General features: G+C 42.3%; 1 protein-coding gene across 4 annotated transcripts in view; it reads right to left on the bottom strand.

Moving 5' to 3' along the window:
- Window positions 1–20,460, bottom strand: part of USP38 (ubiquitin specific peptidase 38) — a 132,672-nt gene that overhangs the window by 38,129 nt on the left and 74,083 nt on the right. The window contains exon 12 of one of the 4 annotated variants that reach the window (XM_029598701.1): window positions 17,842–17,921. The exons of the other annotated variants lie outside the window; for them this stretch is intronic. Coding sequence (XP_029454561.1) covers window positions 17,877–17,921 — 45 coding nt within the window. The 3' untranslated portion in view covers window positions 17,842–17,876. Of the gene's footprint in view, window positions 1–17,841; window positions 17,922–20,460 lie in introns of those variants that run through there. 4 annotated transcript variants of the gene reach the window in all.

Raw genomic sequence — 20,460 nt, 5'->3', positions numbered from 1 at the left:
ATATTGTATGTCCAATTGGAGAATATAGAGAATCAGATTAGGGGGAAGAATTTGCATTTCCTCAACTTCCCATATACTAGGCTATTATCTGTTAATGAATTATTCAAAAAAATATGTTGCGTAGATATTATCCTTCTCTGAAAATAAGTGAAGCTGATTTTTATGTCCAGGCTGTGCCTTTTATGATGCTGAAAGCTGCCTGAATAAAAAACTTTTTTTTTTTTTTTTAAACTATTCACTGGCCTGGTTGAGTTGTCCTGCCTAGTCACCCACCCCAGTCTCCTATAGCGGTCAACTATGCAATAGCTGACAAAGTCCTGGATAGGTTTTAGATGTCTGCAGCTGCTTGTGTTCCACAGCTGGAAGAGAAAGCATTCATTTCAATTAAGAGCATGACAAATTCTGCTGAAACAGAAGCCAGCTCCAGCATACAGAAACTGAGGTACTCATAAAGGCAAGGACTTCCTCAAGCAAGTATAAAAAGTAAGGTTGCACTTTTTCTATTCAAAACCAGAGAGGCGTTTCACAGTTCAAGTCCACAACCTACTGCATAGTAGATTTTTGTACACGACGTATTTTCAATTTGAATATAACAATTTTTTTTAAGCACAATGTGAAATATTGTTGAAAATTAACATGTGCAATTCTATGCAAGACAGAGTATGCTAATTTTCCACAGAACTGCTGCAGAATCTTAAAAAAATAAGTCAGCTGCAGAGTTTTAGATCCTTGTCACTGAATCTACCCATAAAATGCCACAGGAAGCTGGGTGGGAAGTGTTTGAAAACAGTCCCCTTTGCAAATGGAAATGGCATAATCATTTATCAGTCTTTCTGAGCAAATCCAATTTACAAGGGCAGAGAAGAACAGTATAAACGAAATTAAATTTATAGCCGAGCTTTAACAGAGCCAGGTCAAATTTTGCCTTAAAAACACCAAAGCACTTTGATGGGGATGTTTCAAAGAAGAAAAAAGCTTGCATAATGAACCTTAGAGTAAACTGCTATAAATGACCAGCAACTCTAAGGAAATGGAAATGTTGAGACAACTTAAAGGGGTGAATATAAAAAGTAAATAAAACCCTAGTGAATGTGGACAAAATTCAGAAATCCACAAAATTTATTTTTGCTGACCACAAAAAAGGTTTTCTACAAGAACTTGACTATCTTGGACCAATTTATAATTTAATGCCATAAAACCACAGCTACAGCTACAAATATTTATATACACAACAGCAACTTTTAAATTAGACAATTTATTAAAAATATATAATCTAATGAAAAAGAGAAATTACTACTTACCTGATAATTTCCTTTCTTCTAGTAAGGGCAGGTCAAACCCCATGAGTGGGTTATGCATCTCTGCCAGCAGATGGAGACAGAGCAAAAGCTGACATCACAGCCATATAGTCTCGCCCTGACATCAGCCTGCCAGTGCTCTCTGGAAAAGCCAAACTATGGACATAACTGATTATACTTGAAAGTTACTGTTATTAATCAACCGTTCGTGTTTCCCAACCAATAGGAACACTAAACTCAGCCAAAAGAAGGAACATATCTAGTGAACTAATGGTTAGAGAAGCCACTTACCAGTTTTCAATGAAGAGCAGGAATCAGTCTGCAAGGCTCACTACAAACTAAAACATTGGCAGCCGAGCGTGGGTCAGGGATTGACCTTCCCTTAGAGGAAAGGAAATTATCAGGTAAGTAGTAATTTCTCCTCTCTCAGCATTCGGGCAGGTCAATCCCCCCAAGTGGGATGTACCAAAGTTAATCTTGAGAAGGGCAGGAGGCTACCAGCGGTCCAATCAATACTACCCGCACAAACAAGGTGTCCTCCCTAGCCCTAACATCCAAATGGTAATGCTTGGAGAAGGTGAGCAAAGATGAGTATGTTGTCATTTGGCAAATTTCAGCAGGCGACAACAAATGAAGCTCCGCCCACGATACCGCCTGAACCCTCATGGGCTGCTGTAATGACTTCATTAACCCAGTGGGCTATTGTTGCCTGCGTTGCTGGTGCTCCTTGTTTACCTCCACCATGGAGCACAAAGAGAAGATCAGACTTGAGAACAGTTTTATTTATCTCCAAAAGTACTGCAGTAAATGATGCTTAACATCCAAGGAGCGCAAAGGAAGATTCTCAGCTTCATCTCTGTCCCTGTCCAAAGTGGGCAGGGAAATAGACTGATTCAAATGAAACTCCGAAACCACCTTTGGCAAAAAAAAAAGAGGGCACTATCCAAAGTTGAACAGACCCCAGAGTCATATGGTGAAAAGGCTCAAGGCAAAAAAGAGCCTGCAGCTCTGAGACCCAACGTGCTGAACAGATTGCTATCAGAAAACTGTCTTCAGGTAAGCAGCCGCAAGGAAAGAGTATGCAGTGGTCGAAAAGCCAGATCTGCCAAGAACTCAAGGACCAAGTTAAGATCCCACAAAGGCACTAGAAGCCACAATGGGGGATGAAGATGCAAGAATCGGGACACGTCTGGAAGGGAAGACAAAGGCCCTCCATTGACTCTTTAACAAGCCAATGTTGCAACTTGAACCTTCAAAGGTATTAAGGACCAAACCCATAAGCAAGCCAACCTGTAAAAAATCCAAAATCAAAGGAATATCCACCGTGTTTGAATACCTTACTCATAAATCAGGCCTCAAAGAACCTCCAAACTCTAACATAAGCTAAAGAAGTAGAAAATTTCGTTACAGCAGGTGAATAACCGTGCCCTTTCAATGGGTGAACCATAAGACAGAATCAACCCTCATGCAGAATGGGCCGCTGACGTAATAGATCCATCCAAAATGGTAGCCAGAGGGGACTGCCCACCAGAAGTCTCTGGAGATCAGCGTACCACGGACTTCGAGTCCAATCCGAAGCTACTAAAAGGACTTGCAATCTTCTGTAACAGCTGTCTATCAATGGCTAGGATGGAAACGCATACAGAAGGGTGCCACGTGGCCACTCCTGAACAAGAGAGTCTATGCCCATTGCTTTTGGATCCTGCCTGTGACTAAAGAAGCATAGAACCTTTGTGTTGTTGATGTTCGCCAACAGGTCTAGATCCAGCAGTTCACCAGGAGCTGAAAGGCCTCATCTGCCAGTTCCCATTCTCCTGGGTCCAAGCTTCTCCTTAAGCAAATAAGCTCTGATATTGCTCTCCCTGGCAATATGAGAGGCGAATATGCTTAGCAGATGCTGCTCCGCCCACACCATGAGCGCATTTATCTCCTCCAACAATTGATGTAAGCCACTGTCACTGTGTTGTCTGATATTATCAGGACCGCCCGAGCCTTAGTTGCTTGGCAAACTGCAGGCATGCTAATCGAACTACTCATGTCTCCAGTCTGTTGATGTTCCACTGCCACTCTGCTGCATTACAGGGCCCTTGTACCACTAACTTCTGACATTGAGCCCCCCAGCCTGGAGGCTCATATCTGTCTGAGCACCAACCAATCTGGCATCTTCAGGGAAATTCCCTGTACCATAGTCCAACTGGGATTTCACCTCTAATGGAAGGAGCAGCCTCATCGCATAGTTCTGCAACTGTAGACTCCATCAGGAGAGCAATGAGCCTGCTGGAGGGCACATATGAGCCCTCGCCCAGAGAACCACTTCCAATGAGGCAGGCATCAACCCCAGGAACTGGAGATAAGACCACAGGATTGGACAAAGTTCCGCAGGGATCTAACTCGCATCAATGTGCGGATCCCTGCCTTGTATCGAACTGAACCCCAAGATACTCCAGGGTCTGAGATGGCTGCAAATTGATCTTAGCCAGGTTCACCGCCCAGCCTAGCTCCTTTAGTAAGGAAACCACCCTGCAGGAAACACAAAGACTCTCTTGCACGTCTTTGGCTCGAATCAACCAGTCATCAAGATAGGGGTGAACTAGAATGCCCTCCTTGCAGAGGGCCACCGCTACCACCACCACAACCCTGGAAAAGGTCCTGGGCACTGTGGCTAGCTCGAAAGAAAGGCCTGAAACTGTTAATGATGATTCAGAATAGCAAACCGGAGGAACCACTGATGTTCCCGACAGATGGGAATATGTAGATACACCTAAGTCAGATCTAGAGACATGAAGTACTCCCTTGTTTGTACTGCCATTATTACAGAGCGCACCATTCCCATCCTAAAATGCATGACTTATAAATATTGGTTGACACCCTTGAGATCCAGTATGCGCTGAAATGATCCTTCCTTCTTGGGCAAGACAAAATAATTGGAATGGCGGCCCATATTTCACTGTGATTCAGGAACAGGAATCACCGTGTTCTGGTTCAACAGGCTTTATAACATCACAACCACTTCAACCCCCTTTCAGAGGATAGTTGCAAGGATAGACCATAAAAGCATCTGGAGGAATGTGACAAAATTCAAGAGCATACCCGTCCGAACCACTTTGAGTACCCATTGATCTGAGGTAATCTGGACCCACCTGTGATAGAATTGGGATAGGCGACCACCAATCTTCTGCACCACCAAGTGAGCCCACAAACCTTATAGAAATGAAATAGAAACATAGAAACATAGAAATGACGGCAGAAGAAGACCAAACGGCCCATCCAGTCTGCCCAGCAAGCTTCACATTTTTTTCTCATACTTATCTGTTTCTCTTAGCTCTTTGGTTCTATTTCCCTTCCACCCCCACCATTAATGTAGAGAGCAGTGATGGAGCTGCAACCAAGTGAAATATCAAGCTTGATTAGTTAGGGGTAGTAGGGGTAGTAACCGCCGCAATAAGCAAGCTACACCCATGTTTATTTGTTTTACCCAGACTGTGTTATTCAGCCCTTATTGGTTGTTTTTCTTCTCCCCTGCCGTTGAAGCAGGGAGCTATGCTGGATATGCGTGTAGTATCAGTTTTTCTTCTCCCCTGCCATTGAAGTAGAGAGCTATGCTGGATATGCGTGAAGTATCAGTTTTTCTTCTCCCCTGCGGTTGAAGCAGGATATGCATTGAAAGTGAAGTATCAGGCTTATTTGGTTTGGGGTAGTAACCGCCGTAACAAGCCAGCTACTCCCCGCTTTGTGAGTGTGAATCCTTTTTTCTTCTCCCTTGCCGTTGAAGCAGAGAGCTATGCTGGATATGCGTGAAGTATCAGTTTTTCTTCTCCCCTGCCGTTGAAGCAGAGAGCTATGCGTGAAGTATCAGTTTTTCTTCTCCCCTGCCGTTGAAGCAGAGAGCTATGCTGGATATGTATTGAAAGTGAAGTATCAGGCTTATTTGGTTTGGGGTAGTAACCGCCGTAACAAGCCAGCTACTCCCCACTTTGTGAGTGCGAATCCTTTTTTCCACATTTCCTCTTGCTGTTGTAGCTTAGAGTGATGTTGGAGTCACAGTAACCATGTGTATGTTTATTGAATAAGGGTATTATCTCCAGGCAGTAGCCGTCATTCTGGTGAGCCACCCACTCTTTATTGACGGCCTCTTGATTTTATGGATCCACCTTCATTGGGAAGACCAAGGGGCTTCACCTCCAGAGCACACATTCTTTTGAGGTCCTCAGGAGTGAAAGGACTGAGACCTGCAGAAGGGACGGGATCTCTAGGAAGAGAACATAAGAACATAAGAACATAAGAAAATGCCATAATGGGTCAGACCAAGGGTCCATCAAGCCCAGCATCCTGTTTCCAACAGTGGCCAATCCAGGCCATAAGAACCTGGCAAGTACCCAAAAACTAAGTCTATTCCATGTAACCATTGCTAATGGCAGTGGCTATTCTCTAAGTGAACTTAATAGCAGGTAATGGACTTCTCCTCCAAGAACTTATCCAATCCTTTTTTAAACACAGCTATACTAACTGCACGAACCACATTCTCTGGCAACAAATTCCAGAGTTTAATTGTGCGTTGAGTAAAAAAGAACTTTCTCCGATTAGTTTTAAATGTGCCCCATGCTAACTTCATGGAGTGTCCCCTAGTCTTTCTACTATCCGAAAGAGTAAATAACCGATTCACATCTACCCGTTCTAGACCTCTCATGATTTTAAACACCTCTATCATATCCCCCCTCAGTCGTCTCTTCTCCAAGCTGAAAAGTCCTAACCTCTTTAGTCTTTCCTCATAGGGGAGTTGTTCCATTTCCCTTATCATTTTGGTAGCCCTTCTCTGTACCTTCTCCATCGCAATTATATCTTTTTTGAGATGCGGCTACCAGAATTGTACACAGTATTCAAGGTGCGGTCTCACCATGGAGCGATACAGAGGCATTATGACATTTTCCGTTTTATTCATCATTCCTTTTCTAATAATTCCCAACATTCTGTTTGCTTTTTTGACTGCCGCAGCACACTGAACCGACGATTTCAATGTGTTATCCACTATGACACCTAGATCTTTTTCTTGGGTTGTAGCACCTAATATGGAACCCAACATTGTGTAATTATAGCATGGGTTATTTTTCCCTATATGCATCACCTTGCACTTATCCACATTAAATTTCATCTGCCATTTGGATGCCCAATTTTCCAGTCTCACAAGGTCTTCCTGCAATTTATCACAATCTGCTTGTGATTTAACTACTCTGAACAATTTTGTATCATCTGCAAATTTGATTACCTCACCCGTCGTATTTCTTTCCAGATCATTTATAAATATATTGAAAAGTAAGGGTCCCAGTACAGATCCCTGAGGCACTCCACTGCCCACTCCCTTCCACTGAGAAAATTGTCCATTTAATCCTACTCTCTGTTTCCTGTCTTTTAGCCAGTTTGCAATCCACGAAAGGACATCGCCACCTATCCCATGACTTTTTACTTTTCCTAGAAGCCTCTCATGAGGAACTTTGTCAAACGCCTTCTGAAAATCCAAGAGCTTTCCCTATAAGGCCGAAAACGCCAGCAGTCTCGAGAGTGGCCACCCATCCGAAAAGACTGGGTAACTGGTTTCTTAACTTTTGGTAAATGAGGGTCCTGGGTCTCTCCCCATTTACTTGCCAGTTTTCTCTAATTCACTGCCAAACAAAAGCGAGCCCTTGAAGGGCAGCTTGGTAAGATTGTCCTTTGAAATAGTATCTGCTAACCAGTTGTGCAGCCATAGCTGCTGCCCAGCTGCCATAACTGAAGCAGCTCCTCAGGCTGCTATGCAAACCAGGTCACAGCTTGTATCAGCTAAGGTGGTGGTCCCCGATTCAATTATAGGTCCAAGATCGGACACTGTGCTAGCAGAATCTTGACAAAGACGCAAGGTAGCTTGAGCTACCAAAGCACAAGAAGTAGCAATTTGTAAGTTCATCATCACTGCCTCAAAGGCTTGCTTTAGGATAAGCTCAATCCTTCTAATCCTGAGCATCCTTCAACGCCGCACCTTCCTCTACTGGGATGGTGGTATGTTTTGTGACAGAATATATCAAGGCATCCACCTTAGGGAAATGCAACTACTTTCTGGCCTGCGGATACAAGGGATATAAACCTGCCAAGATACATCCTCCTTTAAAGGACACATCTGGAGCACTCCATTCCAGATCGATCAACTCCTGGATTGCATCAATGAGGGGAAAAACAAAATGTCTTGTGCAGGGTAACCAAAATTGGATCCTTCTTCTGTATCCCTAAGAAGTCACACTCAGCCACTCTGAGGGTCTTCAAGGTCTAAGAGATCAAGCTCGATAACTCATCCCTATGACAGAAATGGAAAAAAGAGTTCTATAAGGCTCCAAATCTGGGGAAATCTCCCCTTCCTCACCAGGAGATCCACCACCATCATCATCCTGATCTACCTGCATTCGAGCCTTGTCAGACTGCGCTGAGCCACACCACTGGACTGTGGAGACAGGCGGAGGAGCACTCTGAGTGTACGGACCTACATTTGCAGGCAGTGTTGACTCAGAAGACTGTCCTGGTAAGAATATCTGAAATCCCTGGAAGAATTCTACCTAGGAAAAGGAAGACAGATCCCTTCCAGGCACCAAAGGCCCAAAGCTGACATCCTGAGAGTGAGTGTCTCCTGACGACTTGGTACGTGGTTCGACCGAGGGAGGGGACACCCGTCATGCCACAGACCGAAGAGATAGACCATCGTTTGCAAAATCAGAAGGAGATAAATCTCCCCAAGCATCTAGGCAGCACTGACAAAGGCTTAAAAACAGATTCAGCTGAATGGCTCTGATGTGGCATGCAGCACAAAAGGATAAGCACTTAAGCTTCTTTGTTGCTAGCGCCATGGTTTTAAGTGTGCAGAATGGTAAAAGCTTACACCTAGATTACGCGCGTATAAAACCCGTGCCCAAAATGGACCCAGAAAAAAGGTGCACGCAAGTATACGTGCCTAGGCTGCAGGTCCAACTAGGCAACCAAGTTGGGCGCCTAGTACAGACATCAAAAAAAGACGTCGAAGTTGGGCACACTACTGGACACGCAGGTGTACACGATGGCCCGCAGTGAAAAACGCATGAAATCACCTCCTGGCCTACCATGCGCCAAAAGAAAAGAAGCCTGGGAGCGGGGCCTAGCCAAAAGGCTGCTCAATCCGCCGTGCCTGCAATACCTCCTCAGCTCACTGAACTTCCCAGAGACGTGAGCAGGAAAGCAGAACGCCAAGGTAACAGACAGTTTCTCCTGCTTTCTTTCTTCCTCTTCCTGTGTTTTTTTTTTTTTTTTTTTAATAGAGTAAAACACTTTTCCCTGAGCACAGCCCTCCCTGGCTGAGAGCAGGCAAGGGTCCCGGCTACGGGGAGAAAGGGCTAAAACCTTTACTGCTGAGCTTCTCTCAGCCTGAAACTGCTAACTGAAATTTTAGGTTCACTTCAGACAAGGCTACCAGACCGAGGGAGGGACCACACAGTATCGTCTCAGGAGGCAAGCGGTGCTATACAGACATCTCTTTCTGCTATCTCCTTTCAATTCCTTCTTTTCTTTTTCTCTTTTTTCTCACAAGAAATCCTCTGAAGGGAAATCATGTCCATCTTCTGGAGACAGAGAATACTGGCAGGCTGCTGTCGGGGTGGGACTATATGGCCGTGAAGTCAGCTTTTGCTCTATCTTCATCTCCTGGCAGAGGTGCATAATCCACCTGCCCAAACACTGAGGAAGTAAAGTTTTATCATCATTCATCATCAGTCCTGGAAAATTTTTTTTTTTTTTTAAGGAACTATGCCTTATATTAGAACAACATAAAAATTATGCTAAGTTGGTGGCTTAGTTGAGTTTTTGAGATCACACAAGACCCTTCAAGATGCCCAATGTGGAGAAAAGTGCAAATAACTTAATGCCCAGGAATATCTTTCACTCATTCTACTTACTACTATTTGTCATTTCTAAAGCACTATTAGATATTCAAAATGCTGCTCTCATCTGTTTTCACCTCAGTATTTGGCTGACAATTAATAGTCTTAAAAATCTTTACTGTAGACATATCCCTTTAAAAGTGTGTTGAAATATTTTTTTCCCACTCCTAGCTGATATTTACTATTTCCTTTCTTCCTCCTCCTGCTCTTCTGAATCCAGCAAGCAGATATCACCCTTAAGCAGTGAACATGTTTCCCTCACCCAGGGGTCTGTAAATGATGCTTCCACAGTATCCCCAGCCCCCCCTCGCCCCACCTAGGGAGCAAAAGATTAAATTTAGGGATTGAATTAGGGATCTTTCATAAGGCAGTTCCCCACCCTCCATGTTTTTTACCTGAACTTTCAACCCCTTTCCTACCAGTGCCCTTCATAAAAGACTCAAGCATACCCAGAACCTGTAAAATTGCTGGTCACCACCACCAACACAGGTAAACCATTTCAGGCCTTGTCATCTTTCTCTATAGTTCTTACAGGACCAACACTATAATCCCACTCCCAGGTCTCATTCCATGTCTTATTACCAAGTTTTTAAATAATCCACACAGCTACCAAAATTCGTGACGCTGACATCGAAAACATCTGGCCTCCCAATGCGCAATGAAGTTTGTGGGTTTTTTTTTAATTTCTTTAAACTTTGCTCACTCCATGCAGGTTACCTACAGTGCTTTCTTGGAAGCCTGTGTCCAAGTTACCCCAGTACTATTCTTGGAATAATGATGTATTCCTGTTACTGCTCTTTGGGTCATGATTGCCACTCCTCAACAGTTACACCAGTGCTATTCTTGGAAGCATGGACTGTGAAGCCTTGCCAGTCACTGACCATGCAGATTCAGTTTTTAACATACAGTCAGGAAAGTTAAAAGTAGGCCAAGTTAATTTGACACTAAATAGGTGAACTGATGAACATATTTCTAATACTGTAAGTAAGCCCTGTAATTTCATTAATAAAAAAGGATTGCCACTAATAATTTCCTTGCCCAATATCTACATTTATAGTTATATTTTGTTACTTTATATTTCTTTAGTTAAAGAGTACGTGGTCTATAAAAACATTAAGAGGCCGATAATCAGAAGCCATTTAGACAGCTAACTAAAAAGTTATCCGTCTAAATGGCTAGCTGGTCGGGACAGTCCCGAGGTGGACGGGAGGTGTTTCACGACAGGCCAGATTTAGCCACATAAATTATGCCGCCAACTCCAATATTTGGATGTAGCCACTTAACCAATGGAGCTAACTCTGGTCAGCTCATAGGGCTGTCCTAAAGTTAACCATTTAGACATAACCGGCTAACTTTAAGATAGCCAGGGATATTCAGCAGCTATATCCAGCTAACTTAACTAGCTGCTCTTTGGCTGAAAATGGGACCTCTAAATCCATATTCATCTTGCATTCAGACTGATTAGGCCTGAGATGTAAAATCTTTTCCAAAATTTTGAAGCCAACTATAATTTCTAAAATAATTCTTAAAATCCTGGCATGATCATGATACAAACAAACATGCACCTGTCTCAAGGGGTTTTGTTTATACCATCATGCATGGGGAGGTCACATGACATTATGAAGGTTCAGGACATGTGCCTGCATAGCTCCGGATCCCCACCTCCTATTTTGGTTTTTAACCTGGGTTGTTTTTTTTTTTATTTCGTTTAGTACTGCTGGCTGTTCCTGCCTAATAGACCTTTTGGGGACTTTGCCATCTTTTTTTCGAGGGACTTTGGCAATTTTATGGCCTCCAAATTGCAGCACTGTGAAAAGGAATGGCCTAGAGCAGTGACTCAGAAGATGGCGGCTCCTTTTAGTACCCCTCTGTCGCCGGAAGCAGTGGCTGCTAGAAGCATGGAGGTAGCATCTGTGGTGGTTACCGCTTTATAGGCAAAATTTGAGAAGGTTTATGCCAAATTTGATGATTTTCTGATGCTTGTGGATTCTAATGAACAATTTGTGGAAATGCAATCGAGTGTGTCAGACTTAACAGATCAAGTGCATACCCTAGAGTCAGAGGTAAACACGCTAAAAAGAGATCGCGACATGCAAGCTTTTAAGATATGTTTTTTAAAAAAAATCGATCGCATAGGTTTCATCGGATTCAGAGTCTATTTGCAATTCCGATATGGCTGGTGTTTTGAAGGAATGGCTGCCCCAGGTGCTGTAACTTAACAAAAAACATGGCAAACTCCAAATAGAGAGCACACATCGGATTGGGCTGAAACTGGAGCAAAGAGCTAAGCTATGTCCTCTCATTGCGAAATTGCTGAACTTGGCGCACAAGATGGCTATTTTGCAAGCTTTTTGGGCTAATCGCACGTTTCTGAAGGACGGGGCCCAGATATTAATATTTGAAAGATTATTCCACTATAGTTACAGCAAAGTGCAAGGCCTTTGCACCCATTTGTGCTCAGCTTCTGGAAAAGAAGATTTCTTTCATGCTCCTATTTCATGCAAAACTGAAGATTGTTCATGGTAACAAACCACAGTTCTACTATTCGTTGGAGGCTGCAGACACTTTTCTGGACTTCGGACCTCTATTTGTGAGATATCTTGCCAGAGGATGGAGTGTTCAGACACATTAGTGTTGCTTATGAGAAATGATTTCTTCCCCCCCCCCCCCCTAACTACATACCGAAGTTTTGGGGGGACAGTGTTGGAGTATTAGCAATTTTCCTGTGGGATGCGACCTTCTGTATTACTGCTTTTTTTTTTTGGTGTTTTGGCCTAATGTACTGAGTGTTGATGAGCCTGAAGCTCCATATGATGACTGTTTTCAGTTTGATGGCTGGCACGAGCTTTGAATTTCTAATGGTTTGGGATTATGGCTGTGAATTAACAGTCTAAACGGTCGATAGTTTGGACTCTGTTACTGGACATACAGTACTGGACTGATTTGCAGGATCTTAGATGGGACTGGATGATTTCTAATTTTATAATTCATTTTTTTTTATTATTATTGTTGTACCTTTTTAGTTTTTATCCCTGAAAGAATATTTGGTTGAGATGTTAATGGGAGGTGGGGGATCTGCATGTCATATCTGGCCTTCTTCCCCTTTGAAAAAGGGTCATTAAGGATAGGTGGATACGAGTAGACTGGTTTTGGATGAAAGGTATGGGGGTGGGGAGGAGGAGCTGGATATAGGGACTTGGAGGGTGGTTGGGGGTGGGATTTCTGGCAAGTGGAATGTAAGGTGCATGGAAGAATGTATTGAGTGAGGTTTTGTTGGCAAGGGGCTAGTTGCTGGTTCGAGCCTAGGCTGGGGAACTCGAATCATAAACTGGGACTTTCTGCAATGTCTTGTACCTATAGTGCAGATAGATAGTCATATAATGTCTCAGTCATTGGTGCGATATGCCACTTGGAATGTGTCCAAGATTGGGTCTGTTCATAAACTCTATAAAATTCTCCAAGTCTTTATGTCGCCAGAAGGTACATGTTGCAATGCTGCAGGAAACTTTAGATGAAAAGGAACATCAAAAACTTCGGCAGGGCTGGGTTGGAGAGGTATTTTCTTCTCCATCTCTTAATAAGGAGAGAGTGGCGATTCTAATAGGAAAACAACTTTCTTTTCAAGCCATTAAGACTATTTCTGACCCAGAAGGGAGATACTTATTGTTAGTTGGGTATTTATTTGGTCAACTTGTATCTCTATGTAATATATATGCCCTAAGGGGTAGATTTTAAAGAGGTGCGTGCAGGTGTACATGTACACCAGATTTTATAACTTGCATGCGCAGGCGCACAAGTTATAAAATCAAGGGACGGTGCGTGCAAGGTGGGTGCACAATTGTGCACCTTGTGCTCTGAGCTACTCTGCCTTCCCCCATTCCCCCCCCCTAACCTGACCTTCCCCTAACCCTACTCTAGCCCCCCAAAATGTTTTATTTTACCTCTGGGCAGGCGATCCCTCGACACAGTGGCAATGGACACTGTGTTGCAGGCCTCTGGCTCTGCCCCCGGACCGCCCCACCCCACCCTACATCCCGGGGCTTTACGCATGTCGCCAGGCCTTTTTAAAATAGGCCCGGCGTGTGTAGCCCTTTTAAAATCCGGCCCTAAATATTTACCAACACTCCTTTTTCTTTAAACTGGTGAAACTACTGGCCAGTGAAACTCAAGGGTTTCTTGTTTTAGGTGGCAATTTTAATTGTGTCCAAAACCCAAATATGGACTGGTCCTCTGGAATCCATATGGAGGACCATCCATTGAAAGGCTCTTATGTATGTACCACCTTGGACCTGGTAGATGCTTGGTGCACGTTGCACCCTTTGGATAAAGAATACACCCATATTTCTAGAGTTCATGGCTCACATTCACACATAGATTACTTGATTGTGGGAAATCACACTCTCAAGGGTAGGTGGTACAGCGATAGGGATACCAAGGATACCAGAAATATTAGATTATTCCCTGGTTTGGATGGATGTAGAGGGGTCCCGACCTTCAGAAGTGAGAATGACATGGCGATTTCCAAGATATCTTTACAAGGATTCAGGGTTTAGAGCATTTTTAACTTGAAATGGGAAGATTACTCAGTTTTTAACGCAGCTCAAAGACAAACCAAGCTTCTTCTGGGAAACAGCAAAAACAGTTTTGCATAGGGAAATCATTTCTTATGTGGTGGCCCAAAGAAAGAGGCTGTCTAGAGAGGTGGTTCTTCTTGAAAAACAATTGAAAACTGCAAAGAAAACTTATGAACGCCATCAGATTGCAGAGTCTAGGGTTCATTTTTTGGAAATTCAAACCTCCCTAAACTCATTATTGCATAAGCGGGCAAAGAAGTCTCTCCTGTACTATAAGGTGAGGGTTTATCAATTTGGGAATAAATCTGGGAAGTTGTTGGCAAATCTGCCCAAAATTTGGGGGGGGAGTCGTCACGCTATATTAAAGCTTTGAGAGAAGTCACAGGAAGCATTACAAATTCTAATGGAGATGTCTGTGAAATCCTTCGTTCTTTCTATAACGATTTATATAAGGATGCATCAGTAGATGAGGGACAAATTGCTACTTATTTGCAGAGAAGGAAGCACTGAACACCTCCATTCAATTAGATGAAATTCAACAGGGTATTCACTAGGCTCATTTTTAAAGACCCCAGAGTAACCCTGATGGTTACTCTGAGGAATTTTACAAACTCATGAAAGATAAACTACTATTGCCCTTGGGGGATATGGTTAACATGTTTATTGAATTAGGTTATTTTCCTTGGTCATCCAACAGGGTGTTCATAACAGTAATACACAAAAGAGATAGGGATCCTCTGTCGCCAGGGTCTTATAGGCCTATTTCACTGTTAAATTTTGACACTAAATTATTAGCAAAAACAATGGCTGACAGATTGGCTAGGCATTTACCTTCCTTAAAGAGGGGCAAGTTGGGTTTGTTAAAGGGAGATATTCAGTCCATAATGTTTGGAAAGTTTTAGCATCCATGGGAAACAACTTCCATCGCTACTTTTGAGTTTCGATGCTGAAAAAGCATTTGATTGGGTGGCTTGGAAGTTTATATTTGCTGTGCTCAAAGTGGTGGGAAATGAGAGCTACTTCCTAAAAGTGGTGAAGTTGCTCTACAGTAACCTGGTTGCTTCGATGCTGGAAAATGGGGCTCAATCTGAGAGCTTTGCACTGAAGAGAGGCATTCGCCAAGGTTGTCCGCTCTCGCCTTTATTTTTTATTCTTACCCTGGAGCCTCTTAACTATGATCAGGGATAAGGAGAGGGAGTGGTAATGCTCCAATATTTAAGCTCCCGGTGTTTGCAGACGACATTTTGGTCCACATTACAGAAGTAGACACTTCCCTGCTAGCACTGCTAGATGAGTTCACAGAGTATGGGAATTTGGCAGACTTAAGATTAACTTCAATAAAACAGTAGCCATGCACCAGGAAGTTCGATCCCTGTGTGGGAGTCAATTTCCTTTTTCTTGGGTAAGGGATTCCTTTAAGTACTTAGGAGTTTTGTTGTATAGAGACTTATCCATGTTACAAAGGGAAAATTATAAACAAACATTGCTCCAAACCACAAACCTTTTAAGTACCTGGATGGACTTGCCTCTTGTTAATGGGGAGGATTAATTTATATCAGATGATGATACTCCCGAAGTGGTTGTACTTGCTCCAGACTATGTCTAAATGGTTGAATTCAGGAGAAATTAGGAGGTATAGAGAGACAGATCAGACAATTCATATGGCGAAAGGCTAAGCCTCGATTACAGCTTGGAATTTTAACTAAGAAATGGAAACAAGGGGGCTTGGGATTAGCCAATATAAAATACTATAATAGGGCTTGTAATTTGCTTTACGGCGGAGGCTGGATTATGGGGCGAATTTTTACACTCCCATGGAGTGAAGAGTTTGGTGAAGCCTAAGGACCTACGGCTTATCCTACACATTGTTCACATTTAGGTTTACCAAAGTCTTTTCAGCAAAATATTCTCTTAACTCTGACAATTAAAGCTTGGCATTGATACTGTAGGAGGCCAGGGTTGGATTTGCGAATATCTCATTTTTTCCCAAAGTGGTTCACATTCTCGGGTTTTTAAGGATTGGGGACAGAAGGGGCTGTATCTTTTACATCATGTGTTGTCTGAGGAGGGGTCTACCTATTTTATCCAGAGATATGTCAGCAATTTGATATCTCCCCAAGACATAGCTTTTCTTATTTTCAGCTGCACCATTATTTGCACTCCATGAATGTTAAGGCTTTGGAAGAACAACGAGAGATACTTCTAGAGATCTTCAATCTAGAGGATCCTAGTTGTCTATTTCTTTCTGGTATAAAATCTTATAGAAACTGTAAGTTGGACCTGGTTTTGAGGGGGTAGGGGTTGGAATTCAGAACTGAATACAGAATTGTCAAGGCAATCTATTTTTAAGGCTTTGGTGGGTGCCAAATCTCTCACGCCCAGGGCTTCTTTGAGGGAGACTCAATATAAATTCCTTCTCAGAGCCTTTTCCTCCAAGATCCAAGCTTTTTAAGAGTAAACTGGTGGCAACAACTTTATGCGTGAATTATGAGCACAATTTCTGGAACTGCCCCCTGGTACAAACATATTGGAAATCTGTGCAAAATTATATTTGTGATGTTGGCTTTTGATGACTTCCAGACTTCCACCTTTCCTTCTGGATATACATGGTTATGGTGTAGGAAAGCCAAGAAATGTATTTTCAAAAGTGGATAGTGGAAGAGATGCCCAATCTAGGGCAGTTGAGGAATTTGGTTTTCCAGACCTGTCAACTACTCGAAATAAGATTGATGAAAGATTTAAAAAACTCTTTAAAAAACGTTTGAAAACTTGGCTCTTCAAAAAAGCTTTTTACAATGAGGTCAATGAGTAAGAACACCTACTCACAGCTGAAAGTCACCTAAAAGCGTAATTGCTTTCTTTACTATTTTTATCATAATTAAGTATTAAGAGAGACAGTATAAAACATATATGATTATCCAATGAATCATAAAAATGGAAGTTCCAATCCACTTTCCATATAGAATAGATTTTTTAAACATGTAACCGAAAAACTGATTTGCACCCCCCTAGATAAATGTACAAACCAAACTGATATACGTGCCTAATTGTAAACAGTTGTAATGGTGTATTACTAAACGACGGTATAGAAAAGTTTTTAAATAAACTAGAAAAATACATCGAACAAATGGATATGAATAAGAGATATCAAAACCTTTTAAAAAAAAAATTGGGACCTGTATTTACAATTTTTTTTTTTTTTTTTTTTTTTTTTTTTACAGCCTAGGGGTAGAAGTTTGATTGTTCATGACTTCACTCACTGAAGTTTTGTCTAATGTTTTTGGGAAAATTTCTTTGTGTAATACTTCCTTTCCACTTGGGGTTGTATGGAAAGGGGGAGGTTTGATTTGGACAATTCAGTTTGGTTTCTAATTGAAGTACTTTCCATGTTATCTGAGCTGGGAAATGTACACAATTTCTATTTTTTCCTGTCCATGTATCATATTACATATGTTTATTAAAAATACTTTAAACATACCGTCATATCTAGAGAACACAGCATTTTAAGCTAACGTCCACAATCTAGTCTTCTGGCTCCCCTAGCCAGTCTGGTTTTCAGGATATCTGTAATGAATATGTATAAGATATAGTTGCATGTGCTACCTCAACTGTATGCAAATCTCTCTTGCATATTCATTACAAATGAAAACCAGATGGGCTAGGTTGTGAAAATAAGATAAAGATGTAGTTCAAAGGTTTCAGGAAATAACAGCCTGTATGCAAAGCCTTTGATACCATTTCCTATCATTTCCTATGCAGGGGTCTAATTCCTTTTAACCCTAATCACATCAAGAGATTCTATCTAGATAAGCTAAGTAACAGATATCAAGCACTGTGATGAGCATGCCTCAGGAAGCAAGAAAAAAAGAAAGAATAGGAAGTAATACCATAAGGACAAGGAGGGAATACTGGTGTGAGAAAGATAAGAACCATATAAAGTTGTGCTCCACAGGGAAACATCTGGCTGGCATCTTTTTTCTGCTACTTTGTTGGCAGTAGGCAGAGACTAGATCCCAGTACCTACAGAACTCTTTGTACCTTATTTGCTTTTAAACAAGGCTTCTGTAGTTTTTCTTTTACTCCTCTCGATAATAAAAGTTCTTTACTTGTAAGAAGACTGCCTAAGTTGTTTATTTAAGAAAAAAACAGATTAACAGTTGATTGAGGGCCTCCTAGGAGCAGTTTGAGAACCATCATGAAAAACCTTCACAATCATAACACCCCCCCCCCCCCCCAAAACAACCTTGGACAACATCATAGTAGTTAAGGTTCCAACTTTAAAGGACAAAGTCTTTGGCATACTCCTTAATATCAATTTGAGTCACATGCTCATCAACTTTTGTTTCTGTTGGGTAATAGAACAGTCAATATTCTCTCATTTTAACCCAAATGTTCAGAAAGCAAAATTTTCTTACCATAGACAGGGTTCTCCATGGACAGCAAGATGAGTCAGCCATGACATGTGGGTGATGCCATCTAATGGCGCTGAAAAACCTTTCACTCTTAGCTTTACTGAGCATGTGTGGGAGTTCCCATACAGATGCTGCCTTGAGAGCCACTCAGTCAATTGTAGAGCTTAGCTGTAACTCGATATTTGACTCTCCAGGGAGATGGCCAGATATTATGCATGACTAATTCATCCTGCTGTCTACGGAAAACCCTGTTTACAATAGGCAAACTTATTTTCCCTAACAGGCAGGGATGAATTAGCCATGACATGTCAGGAGTCCCAGGCTGAGAGTTGCAGCAGAGCGATGACTGAAAAAGCAACCAGGCCTCCACTGTGGAGAGTGGACTACTGGGTGAACAGGCTGCACAAAACTGCTTGTTCAGATTTACTGTCAACTTCTTCATAGATTGTCCAAACAGTAAAGGGATATGAAGGTGTTAACTTGATGACCAAGTTGCAGTTTTGTAGATGTCTTTAATAAGTGACGGCTCACAGATCAGCTACTGAAGTAGCCATGGCTCTCACTTGAAGAGCCTTAGGCTATCCAGAGTACAGCAGCAAGAGGGGGGCTTTCCAGTCTTTTGCATTGAGTGTCACATTTATTTATTTATTGTTTTTGTTATACCGAGTTTCATGATAGGCATCACATCAACCCGGTTTACAAATAACAAGGAGTGTAAAGCATAACGTAACGTAAAAAACAATATTTTCAATAAGAACCTTGAACTTTAAATACAGTGAATCAGAAAAAGGGAGAGGGAAAGTTACAAAAAACAAGGAAAATAAACTTGGGATGGAAGGGGAGAAATTGAACAGCACAATATTTACATTTCAGCCTATTGATACATTAGAATAGCAAGTGAAAAAATAAGACTATGAAACGGTACATAGGTAATCAAATGAATAAATATGACAGTTGTGAATGGTAATAGTATGATAAATATTCAGCAGGAATTAGTGAGAGAGGGTTTGAGGTTGGTTGATTCGTGTTTACATTCCATTATGTATGATTTTTTACCGGCCGGTGAGAGATTGAATGTGTACACTCTTTGCAAAGAGCTCCTGGCTCTCAGGGAACAAGTCCGATCTCTGGAGGCTAGAGTAGCAGACTTGGAGGAGCTGAGGCAGACAGAGGTACATTGATGAGACCTTCAGGGACATAGTAGCCAAGTCTCAAATCCAGTCTGGCAGCCCCAGGACTGCCTTGGATCAAAAAGGTCTCCCAGTAGGAGAACATCACCCTAGTGTAGCAGGAAGTGATCCTGTAGCAAGGACCTACTCTCCAGGTGATGTATCATCCTCTCGCACTGAAGACAAGACTCCCAGGGCTACTGCCCAGGAGGGAAGGATTAGGTTGGCCATCATAGTTGGCGATTCGATTATTAGAAATGTAGATAGCAGGGTGGCTGGTGACGTGAGGACCGCCTGGTAACTTGCCTATCTGGTGCGAAGGTGGCAGACCTCACGCGTAACCTAGATAGGATTATAGACAGGGCTGGGGAGGAGCCGGCTGTTCATGGTACACGTGGGCACCAACGACATAGGAAAATGTGGGAGAGATGATCTGGAAGCCAAATTTAGGATTTTAGGTAGGAAGCTGAAATCCAGAACCTCTAGGGTGGCATTCTCTGAAATGCTTCCAGTTCCACGTGCAGGTACCCAGAGGCTAGCAGAGCTCCAGAGTTTCAATGCGTGATGAGACGATGGTGCAGGGAAGAGGGATTCAGTTTTGTAAGGAACTGGGGAAACATTTGGGGAAAGGGGAGACTTTTCCAAAAGGATGGGCTCCACCTTAACCAGAGTGGAACCAAGCTGCTGGCACTAACTTTCAAAAAGGAGACAGAGCAGCTTTTAGACTAGAACAAGGGGAAAAGCCGACAATCACTCAGCAGTGCATGGTTCGGAGAAATGTATCCTTGAAGGATACTAATGAAACAGGAGAGTTAGGGCATCCCAACAGAGAGGTTCCATTAAAAGCAAACATAGTCCATGTGTCTATATGTAAAAAAATTCACCACCTATATGTTAAAAATTCACCTAATATGGAACCTAACATCGTGTAACGACAGCAAGGGTTATTTTTCCCTATATGCAACACCTTGCACTTGTCCACATTAAATTTCATCTGCCATTTGGATGCCCAATCTTCCAGTCTCGCAAGGTCCTCCTGTAATGTATCACAATCAGCTTGTGATTTAACTACTCTGAAT

This window comes from Rhinatrema bivittatum, chromosome 1 (genome assembly GCF_901001135.1).
Source record: "Rhinatrema bivittatum chromosome 1, aRhiBiv1.1, whole genome shotgun sequence".
Classification (NCBI taxonomy): Eukaryota; Metazoa; Chordata; class Amphibia; order Gymnophiona; family Rhinatrematidae; genus Rhinatrema; species Rhinatrema bivittatum.
Note: the sequence above shows the minus strand (reverse complement) of the source record. Positions and strands in the feature narration are given on the sequence as shown.